The sequence below is a fragment of the Elephas maximus genome, chromosome 14 (assembly GCF_024166365.1).
Source record: "Elephas maximus indicus isolate mEleMax1 chromosome 14, mEleMax1 primary haplotype, whole genome shotgun sequence".
NCBI classification, from domain to species: Eukaryota; Metazoa; Chordata; class Mammalia; order Proboscidea; family Elephantidae; genus Elephas; species Elephas maximus.
The window spans coordinates 37,681,262-37,692,765 of NC_064832.1; the positions used below are offsets into that span (position 1 = coordinate 37,681,262).

The 11,504-nt window shown below is 42.3% G+C and overlaps 1 protein-coding gene across 6 annotated transcripts in view; it reads left to right on the forward strand.

The window, feature by feature from the left end:
* The window catches only part of ENOX1 (ecto-NOX disulfide-thiol exchanger 1), a 749,536-nt gene extending 739,558 nt beyond the window's left edge, over positions 1-9,978 (forward strand). For all 6 annotated transcript variants that reach the window (XM_049852937.1, XM_049852938.1, XM_049852939.1 and 3 more), the window contains one exon: positions 9,145-9,978. In XM_049852937.1, coding sequence (XP_049708894.1) covers positions 9,145-9,276 — 132 coding nt within the window. In that variant the 3' untranslated portion in view covers positions 9,277-9,978. The remainder of the gene's footprint in view (positions 1-9,144) is intronic.
* Positions 9,979-11,504: the final 1,526 nt, after the last annotated feature.

An 11,504-nucleotide genomic window follows, 5' to 3' on the forward strand; every position in this document is an offset into this window, starting at 1 on the left:
TACCCACAGAAAAGTCATCCTAAATTTTCAGTGGTTAGCATCGATTAAATTACTATACCATGTTATTATTTTGATTCAAATAATCTTACTATACAAGAGCCCAGAAATGCTTGACCTTTGAATTGGATCTGATACTTCTCCTCCGAGAGAAATCATCTGGAACAAAAAGTGTTTTTCAATTGTAGAGATTCATGCCCTTTTATTCTCTCACAGCTGGTGGTAGGGAAAACCAACCAGAGAGAAAGGAGTTATGAGATTCTTGAAATTGAGGATCATATTATTGTCTTCTCTGTGGCCCCCCTCACATGGATAGGGGGATAATAGAAAATGCTCCTGTTAGCTCAGATTAAAGGAATGAAGCTTTGAAGGGTGTCTTTGTTTCTCTCCTGCACCAATATAATTCTTCCTTAGTATCCCTGCTGCCTTTGCCTGGAGGACTAAATGGAATACTGCTTGAACCAATGTGTCTGGCATAGAATAAGCCATAAAGAAATGATTCCTATTGTTGCTATTATCCTCCCCTTTTACTGTTGACATTTCTTTCCTCCCCTCTCTGGAAACCCCAAGTGGGAAGCCTTTGTTGAGAAGCAGTTGTTTTTTAGTATGAGCTGAAATGGCCAAAGAATCCACTTGTTATTTATTCTAGAATTCCTGTACTCCTTCTCCTCTGTTTTGTCAGTGTAGGTTGAAGACTCACACATCTATGGAGAGTGTGTGTATGTGGGGTTTGGTGGTGTGTGGGTGTGTGGTGTGTGGGTATGTGTGTGGTGTGGGTGGGTGTGTATGTATGAGTATGTATGAGTGTACGGGTGTGTGTGTGTGAGAAAGAGACAGTGTGGGTGTGTATATATGAGTGTGAGTGTATGTATGTGAGTCAGTGTGTGTATGTGAGAGAAAGAGAGAAAACACCCCCCCCCCCGCCCACCCCATGGGCGCCTATTAAATGATGTATTGACTTATCTGTGTGGGGAGAAAGTTCTTGCTCTATTCTTGTCCTCAGGACAGAGTATCATCACTTACTTGCTCAGATGAGGAGTCTCTTAGGAGGTAGTCTAGGTAGTCCCTGAGGAGAGAGAATTCACACACCTCATCTCTAGCCGCAAGGTGATAGGTCTCTCCAGAAGGGATTCAGTCAAGAGGGATTCCATCTCATCTCCGAGTGGTGCTTTTATGTTAGAAGATGATGCAGGCAGTATTCCCTCACAGAGGAAATACGGAGGGTCTCCACGTGAATGAAATACCCAGTACAGCTGTCAAGTTTTCCTCATACCTGGAGTAAAAATAATTCTGAAAAGTGTTCTAATTAAAACTGGTGTGTGTCAGGGATTGGACCATATATTTTTCCTATCCCCGTGAGGCTGAGAGAATATTTAGACTTTTTAATCTGGACAGCAAATTACTGCTTTATGCTGGAATCCCATCTCCTCAGGGCTCTCAGCGGAAAACAAAGTAACGAGGGTTTTGCCCTCTAAGTATCCACCAGGGCCTTGTCCCCCATCAGCTGCCGGAAGGCTTATAATCCTGGAGCCACAGACAGCCTGTTGATGCTGAGGCTCTGCAGTCAGCCAGCCTGGGGCGCCTGCCTCTGGTTAATCAGAGTGAACTGTGGGTCATGGGCCCCCCACAGAGTTTTGGTTAATGTTGCATTAAGGCAGTGGACTTTGCCCTGCTTCCACAGCACAGAGGCTTTCTGATTCCAGTAGGATGGGTAAAAAAACAAAAAAATATTCCACTTAGAATAGCACAGATCGGACAGCATCACCATTACCACAATTTTTGTAAAATAACATTTAGATTCTGCCCAGCGCCAACGAGAGCAAAGAGAGCAGGCTCAACCCCAGCTCTGTAATGAATGTAGCTGTTTTATGAGGATTTCCCCAAAGGCCACATATGGCTATGAGCATGACTAGGAATGGAAAAAGAGACAGGAATTAATTTATGCTGTGTGTGTAAATTGCATATGGCACCCCTAAAATCTTGTAGCCCAATAATAGGCCATTTTCCAGTTAAATATTATTCTTGCTTTTGGAAATGATATTTTCATACTTTTCTTGGCCTCTTCTAAACCACCCTCTCTTATTCACTTAGCTCTCTTGTATCAGAAACATATGACAGTTCAGAAATATTCTTTCAGGGGAAGGAGGACAGGGGAAGGGCGAAAAATAGCTCCCTGAATCCTCTTCTGCTGAGTCAAAAATGGCGCCCCACACACGGGCACGGGAACTCTTTAAGATAAGCCACCACCAAAACCCACTGCCGTTGAGTGATTCTGACTCATAGTGACCATATAGGACAGAGTAGAACTGCCTCATAGGGTTTCTAAGGCTGTAATCTTTACAGAAGCAGACAGCCACATCTTACTCCCTAGGTGCAGCTGGTGGGTTTAAACCACTAACCTTTTGGTTACCAGCCAAGTGCTTAACCACTGTGCCACCAGGGCTCCAGGATAAGCCATACCATCTTGAAAATGGTTCCTGACTAATGTATAGAATCCCCCACATCAGCCCCAGAGCCCTTCAAACCCTCTCTCCTGCTAGCCCTAAGCAGCCTTGAGCAGCACAGAGGTCACGTTTGAGTTGAACACTAACAGATAAATATTTTCTAATTTAGCAAAGAGGAGGGCTTCCTTTGCTTTTCCTCCAAATTATGCATGCTTTAGGAGACTAAAACCCAGTTTTCCAAGTCTCTTTGGCCGCCCTGTCTACATACGTGCAGCCTCTGCCCAATGCCAGTAGAGCAAGAGATTTGGTTCTAAAAACCAGTGTTGAGAGACCTGCCCTTTTGGCATGAGACCACAGTTTGGTGATGGGCTTGGGTGCTCAGGGACGTGTGTGGACTTCCCAGCAGAGGGCACACCATTTGTATTTCTGACCTAAAATCTGCCTCTATAAATAGAAACTCAAAACATCTCATCAGTTCAAACCCTGCCGTAATTACACACCATTCTCCAGCTCTTTCCCAGACCATAGCTGGGGGGTGAAGGTGGGTAAAACATTCTGAGTAGTGTTTGTAAGATTGCCTACCTGAATTGTCTTTAATACTATTATATTCTGCTATTCTTCTAACAGCCATCTGTCAGAATGTGTTAATGAATGAGTGGATTGAGTTTTCTGTGGCTTAGACAGGCTATAATGAATATGTTTTTAGATATTATGGCACCTCTGGAAAGCATATGACAGTGGTGGTAACAATGCTCTCCATTTATCTACATAGAGAACTTTTAAGAAGTTGTTCGCCCACAGCAGTAGAAGTTTATGCGGTTTCCAGGGACCCAGGCACCAGGGAAAAGCAGAGACTGGCCAGAGCATTCTTGTATCTGCTCTGTACAAGTCCAGCTGGGGCAATAGCATAATAAATATTAATATCCCTGAGACCCCTTGAGAATCAGATAAAGTGCTAAATTGGGCATTACAGATATTTAGTGAGATAGGATTTGGAAAAAAGGTGAGGCCTATGAGAGAGTTCTGATTAACAATAAGGTATCCACAGGTCCATGGTTATTCTCGTGGCCTCCTTCTGGGATGCTTTCCCTGACATTGCCCTGTTTCTTCTCTTTCTCCTAGTCCTTCACCTCGTTTTCCTTCCAGTTCCTTCCTTTTCTTTTTGTTTCATTCCCTTTATCTTCCTCATTTTCTTCTCCTTCCTTCGTTCCCTTCCTCTCTATTCCTCCTCCTTCCAGTTTCTTCCTTGTCTCCTCCTAATCCTTACATCTCTTTATCTTCTTTCCTTCTTTTTCTTCTTCCCTCCCTTCATCCCTGCCTCCCTTCCTGTCTACCCCTTTCTCTCCCTCACTCCCCACCTACATCCTGTATTCCTCTCTGCAATGTTTCTTGTAAGGCATCTGTGTGCTGGCACTGTGCTCTGCCCAGAGATACCAAGAATGAACAGAAGAGTCAGATATGTATAGTAGACTAGAAGTCATCTTACCTTGTGAAAGGAAATCCAGTTTTGTACTTGCCTTCCCTGACCTTCCAGCCTTGACACAGCCGAAGCCAAACTCAGCACCTCCTCACCTGGCTTTCCCTGCCTGACTGGTATGGGACACCAAGCCAAACATCACCATAATAAAATTGATTTATATCCGCTTGTGTTAATTTGTACCTGTGCTTATTAGAGGCTGGGCAAGGGTGTGGGGGCGGGGCAGTGGGCTTGGACCATGGTCAGCAAAACAGAAAAGAAAACAAGCAGGTCTCATAAATTTCCTCTGTGATGTTAACAAACCCCTGGTGACACCAACCATTTATTCCTTCCCATCTGTCTCTATTTTTGTCCTTTTTTAATTATTATTATAGCAAATCAATCCTTCCTAAAAGAGTAAGTTTTAGACCTTTGAGAAGTTTAAACCAAACGGTTGGGGGCATCCACAGACAACATCAAGAATGGAAAATACACAGGCTAATTTCCCAGAACAGAGGCCAACTAGGGAAGAGGGTTTATGACAACACCCCACCACCACCACCACTTTCTAGAGCACCAAATGCATGGTGTACGGAAAAAAAATTCCATAGTTACACAGCTCCTACCTCTACCCTGGATGGTAATACCATGCAGAATTCCCTTAGCCACAGGTATTTGGTTCTCTCATAATATCCCTGAGACACGGAACTCAAGTGCTGTGAAAGTAGGTCTGGTTTTGGTGTCAGAAACCCTGGTCCAAATTCTAGTGACTCCACTCAGCAGCTGGGCAAGTTACAGCCCTTCCCAGAATGGGAGCGTGGGAAGAATCCCTGACCCCGGAAGTGATTCTGAATTGTTTCATGGGAGGGGGCCCTGCATGCTGATGAATAAATGAACACATTTCTTTCTGAGCTGGGCCAGCAGGGCCTGGGTGCTTTGTCTTATATGATGACTCCATGACTCTTCCAGTTCTCAAGACCAAGAAATGACTGGTAAAGAATATTCTGAAGGTAAAATTACAAGAGCTGACAAATGATTTATAAGGAAGAAAAGAAATAGAATTAAGAGTAAATGAAGATATTTGTAAAGTAAAAACTCCTTGACCATAGGGTGAAAAGGAGGGACAGATTGAATTTTCTCTTCAATCTGAAGCTGAAAATCCCAAAGTGTAAGATGTCATAAAGGTTATTTTGTCAGGGTGGGCAAAGGTTTAAAAGCCATCAAAATAACCTGAAAGCAATTTCTCCTTGACCTTTCTCTGGCATGAGAGAGAAATATCATTAAGGAAGTTTTCCAGAATTTAGCTGAGAGTCTTATTAAGTGCATATTTTAGATAGGATTTCTTTTGAAGTGGCCTATTCAGTACTTATGACATATCTTTGTTCATGCTGTCTATATCTTTACGTTAGAATCACTACCAATCAGCAGCCAACTGGTATGTTAATTTGCATGATACCAATTTCTGGCTGTCATAATCTCTGGTATGACCAATTGGCCATTCAAACAAAGGATGTTAAATTTTACTACTTTTTACCTGTGTGACTTTGGGTGACTAATTTAACATCTCTGTGCCTCAGTTTCACCATCTGTAAAATGGGTTTTTATTGGTTGCCATGAGGAGTAGGTGAGTTACTCTACATTCAGAATGGTCCCCAGCACACAGCAAGTGTGACTAAGTGCTGGCTGTCATTTGTTTAGTGTTTTAAAGGACACAATAGACTTATCACGTTCTCTCATTTTGAGATCTTTGCCACACAGATAAAGTTAAAATGACTTGCCCAAAGACCATGCTAATACACCATGGGGCCAGTACTGGAACCCAAGTCCTCATAATGTTCAATAAGTCTCCTTCCAATTCCCTTGCCCTGAAATGAGAAAACAGGCCCAGAGAGGTTAAGTAACTTACACAAGACAGTGAAGCTGGTTAATGGCTGTCCCATGACTGGAATTCAAATCTTTTGAGTCCAGAGGTTTGTTTGCTTGTTTAATTGGCTTTGCTTGCTTAGTGCCTGGGCCCAGGAGAGGACTCAGTAAGGGGTAGCTACCTTCTCTCCTCCTATAAGCCTTCTTCTTCCAGGCTCAGGTCAAAAAGACACCATGGACAAGATGTTGCTACTCCTCAACGCATGCTGTCCAAGATTCACAATGATTTGGTTGTTGTTGCGAAGAATTGTTCACGCATTAGCATATGAACTTGTACGAGTTATTGAATTGGGAGTTTTCAGGGTTTTTTGACGTTAATGTTGGTATCATTGTAAAAACATTATTCACCACAGAAAAGCTCTGCCCCCTGTCCATGCCCCTCCTCCTCCCCCCCTCTGGTGGCACCCACCTCTGAGCAGAAAGGCTGTGATTAGGAGGATGGTTTCCGCTTCTCACTCCACCCTCTGCCACCCAGGGAGGTCGGCACCCCTTCCCGATGGCGCCATGGCCAGACTGCCTGGATCTGAACCCCAGCTCCACACTGCCTGCCTCTGTTACCCTGCACAGGGACTTACTCTCTCTGGGCTTCTGGTCCCTCCTTATAAACTATTCCCTATCTTAAGCAATTATTGCGAGAATTAAATGAAGTGTTTTCCAAAGAGTCTGACAGGGAAAGTCTCTTAGTAATTGTGAGCCATGAGAATGTTTACTGTCCCCTGTGGGCTCCTAGATGTGGTTCCTGACTGACCCCAGCTGGTCTCCTACAAAGACGTCATCTCAACTTCGGATATTTATTTCACTGCCTTTTCTCCCTTCCTAACTAATAGCACAGGCCTCTTCCCCTACATTTCCCAGGGCAGTGACAGTTATATAGGACACAAGGATATGGTGGGCTGGCTGATAGCCGTCTCCTTCTCTGTGGCCTCCACTTGGTCTGGGGAAGGACAGCTCACCCAGGGTGTCCCTTGATTTGCCTGGGGATTGGAGCCCGGCCTAGATTAGTTTGCTGTCTTCTGGCCCAGGGACACATCAGAGCCTCCTCCAGAGGAAAAAAGGCTGGTTAAGGGGTCAGCTTGGCCTCATAAAGCTTAAGAAAAACTGCCTCCCGGACCAAGTCAGAGTTAAAACTTGACTTAACCAAGTACCACTCTGTACTTACCTCCTTTGGCTCATGAACACAGAGCTTGACCCACCTAGCACAAAAATTTGATACTACAGTGTCATCTTCTATCCGTATTACCATCTGTGTGTGTGTCTGTGTTCCTGGATGGCACAGTTTGTGCTTGACTACTAACCTAAAGGTTGGCGGTTCAAGCCTACCAAGTGAAGCCACAAAAGAAAGCGTTGGCAATCTGCTTCTGTAAAGATTAACCAAACCCACTGCCTTCGTGTCGATTCCGACTCATAGCGACCCTACAGGACAGAGTAGAACTGGTCCACACAGTTTCCCAGAGCACCTGCCAAGGAAGTCATATGGAGCAGTTCTACTCTGTAACACAAGGGGTCGCCATGAGTCGGAGTCAACTCAATGGCAATGAGTCTGTATATATATAGAAAGCTCATTATGTGCTAGGTACCGTGTTATATTTTACATATAATCCCCCCACTATTACAGTGAGAGGTTATTATTTCTGTTATAAACATGAAGGAACTGAGAATTAGAGATACTAAGTAACCTACCCAAGGCCCTACAGCTAGTAAGAAGCCTAGCCCAGATTAAAATCCAGGCATCCAAGCCAGTCTGATTTATGCCTCTTCTTAACCCAAATACACTGGATCATAAGAATTACCTGGGGTACCCCAGACAGGCTGAATCAGAATCTCCAGAGAAGAGGCTGAAGAATCTTTGTTCATTTAAAAAAGTGCCCCCGGTGTCTGGTATTTAGAAACCAAGCATTGCACCCTGGTTCTCTGCCCGCAGCAGGGACAATCATGGGGGCTCTCAGAACCCACAGGTGGCGAGTTCCTCGCCAGCGCTCCTCCACCTTTGGTGAAACAGGCACCCTCCTGCAGCGCCATCAGGTTCGATCTGCCCCGCGTGTCTCCTGGGACTGTTGTGCGAATGAAGAATGAAATGAGGAAGCTGCTGCAAGGGCTTCCCACATGCTCTTTGAAAGAAAATGAACTTTTTGACCTTACGGTGAACTTTGAATCGTCTGATAAATAGGCTTCTGCGGGTTCACTGGGGAATCTAGTAATCCTTCTAACACTGTCTTATGGTAAAATGCATTTAGATTTCAAAATAATTCACATAAAAAATTTAGAATACTTTTTTTTTTTCAACTTTCAGGACTGCCCCTACTCAATGAAAGTTTGTCCTTCACAGACCTGGGAATATTGAATATATCTCGTGAAATCTTTTACATGCGAACATGAAAGGAACACTTGGTTTGACTTCCTGGCTATTTGGTGTCTTTTTAAAATGAATCTTAATAGTGTCGAATGTAAAATGTAGACTGTAAAAGGAAATGTACACAGTGGTTACACCACGAAAAATAATTATAGCTCCACTTCATTGAGTATTTCTGTGTGCCCAAATCTGCTAAACCGGTAATTTTCACAACATCCTTATTAAATGTTGTCATTCCCATTTGCTGAGGCTTAGAGAGACTGCTTATCTTGCTAGGGGCCATTTAGTTCTCAACAACAGTAGATCCAGGATTTAAACAGCCATGTCAGACCCCAAATCCCAGAATCCTCCCCACCCTCCTCCATGAGTCCCATGCACACACGTGGATTAGGAGGAAAACAAGAGCAAAGGCTGTGTTAGAACACGATTGTCGTTGATTTGTTCTTTATTTATAATTAAGTAATTACTGATGTAAAAGTTCATGCAATAAAGAAAAACAGGGAAATGGAAAAAATTGTATTAGAAATAAATATGGATTTTATGATTGGATGTAAAGACTTTTATTGCAGGAGAAAGAAGCTAGGTAGCAAGAAATCCCTCAACTCCTCCTGAGTTAGATCAAAGTGCTGCCCTTCATGGCTGAGGGTGAGGGGACCAGTAGCTTTCCAGAAGCTGGGATGAATTTGCTCTGAGCCCTCAACTCACCAGGGTAGGCTGGCCATCCTACCTACAATGGGCGATATACTTTTCCCACCCTCATCTCACGCCCCACCCCACCAGCTGCTCAGGGGGCAGGTGAGACACTCCCAGCGCTTAACTCATGCTCCTTCTATAAGGACATTAGTTGGCAGCCAAGTAGAAAACTAAATGTTGTTTGTCTCACGGGGAAAGCATATCCTTACCCACCCCTGGCCTCCCTTCTGTGGGCAAGATGACTTCCTTTTCCAAAAGCAATTTCTCTTTCTTTCCAACAGATATCTGCAAACGAGATCGAAATGCTTCTGATGAGGCTGCCACGCATGTTTAAACAGGAATTCACAGGCGTAGGAGCAACGCTGGAAAAAAGGTGGAAGTTGTGTGCCTTTGAAGGAATTAAAACTCCCTAACTGTGAAGAGCAAAAAAAAAAAAAACCCTCTGGAAATGAAACCGTCAGACAGCAGCCAGGGCTGTGCAGTCTGAGGGCCGGTCCAGCGCGGAGCCTTGCGGTGCCATTAAAGCTTGACTCTAGTTCCATCTGTGGCGTTGTCTCGTGAGTGGAAATGTAATCGTGTACCAGTTCCTTCAACAAAGCTTCATACTGTGACAGATCTGTTTCCTATGAAAACCAAACAGTCATAATGATGGCAAAAACCTTCAAAGATGCTACATTTGAAAATAGCTCACCAAGCAAAATATTTAAAGTGAATGATGGTGTAGAAAGGGTTGTTGCTAGGCTACGGAGTTGTATATGTAATGTATAGCTGAAATCATTAAGTGGCATTTTCCTGAAAGTTTATCTTTCTGTTTTAGTACAAAAAAAAAAAAGTAATTTTACAGTTAGGGAAAAAAAAATCATACCAAAAGGAAACTTGAATACCTGTCTGAACAGTTATTGTATTTTGTAAATTAAGTTATATGCCATTCCAGGGACTTCTGCCTTACTGAAGAGGCAGAAAATGTGATTGGACTCCTTGAGAATGCTTTATCAAGAATATTATTTTTCTAATGTAACAATTCTCCATCATAAGTTCTTTTAACATGGACTGCATAACAATTTTCATAAAATGTAAATAAAGGAAAAGCTAGTGCTACTGTCTTGTACTTGGTATGGAACATTCAAGTTTATGCATCAAAATAAACATTCAGTAAATACTCCTGTTACAAATTTTATAGCAAAGATATTAATTTTTTTCAATAAATATGACTTCTACCATATTACATTTGCAAATTGTTCTTTGATTTTTTTGTTTTACTCCTTTCTTGAAAGATCTTTTCCTCATTATTCATTCCCACCCATATCCTACCATTTTTAAATGATTAAATGCATGAGATTGACATTAAGAGACAAATTTATCTCAAACAGTAGTATATAAAAATTCTGGAGTAGAAAGTACGATGAAAGATTATACATTAGAGAAGATACTGTTTAAAATTACCCAGACCTAGCATCCAAATACAACCAATATAAATGCCGCCTTTCTTTTGTGTCCTCTTGGGTAGTTACGGTGTAGCCAATTCGTTCATTTATTAACTCCTGGATTTATTTATTTGCATGTTTGCTGGAAAATATGCAAATTAGGAAAGGACTTAAAGAATTCACATTTGAACCTACAATTTAGAAAGAATTTGGGCTTTCCCTTTTAATTACAAGTAGAATGTAGGTTAAAATTGTGTCCCCTTCTTGCTTTCTTACAGAAGAATCACAGAAAAAGACAAGTATTCAAGATATTAATTGTAAATTGATAATTTTTTAAGAAAACAACTGAACAGTGGATGTTCTTTGAAATTCCAAAAAGGTATCCTAATTTCATAGTGGATATTCCTGTCATTGGGTTATTCTTACTAAAAAAAAAAAAAAAAAAAATTTTTTTTTTTTTTTTAAGACCCGCTAAATGAAGATATTTGTATTTCCCATAAATATCTACTTCTGTGTTATGTTCAGGCTTGATGCTGATGTGATAAATAAGAAAGGACCCTCTCCCTAATGAGCTCAGATTTTAATGGAAAAGAGACCTTTTTCCTAAAGTGTGTGGATAATGGGAGCCAGATGACAAGAAAAATGTGGCAGGGGTGCCATGGAATTCAAATTAAATGCTAATATCATATTAAATGACAAAACCCTAGAGGCCTTTCCATTGCCGTCTATAGATGCCCACTACCACTCTCACGCTGACAAAATTTCTCTCTAAGTCAGGAGACACAAGAGATAGAGCAGTTGGAAAGAAGAACACACATCATTTGCGGGTAATGTTAGTGTCAAGTAGGATACTAAGAGGATCACCTGAAAAACAATTAGAAGAAAGAATTCAGTAGAGTGGCTAGTGACAAATCATAAAGTCTAAAAGCCACCCAAGGGAAGGCACCCCAACTTAGAATATTTCTAGTGGAAATCACAGTAGATGTCCTCAAATGTGCATTCGTACTTTCCAGCATCACCGGGTAGCCATTTTAGCACCCAGCTACACCGTACAGCATTAAACCCTAGCTCAGAGCGCTGCACTCACACAGAGCTGTTGTGCGATCAGGAAGAAGAATTGGAGGCATCTCATGTGAGATCTGGCAGGACAGCACCTTTTCCTAAACACACAGTTTTGGACCCTGGGTGGCAATTCAGAAGACTAAAATGTTAATGCA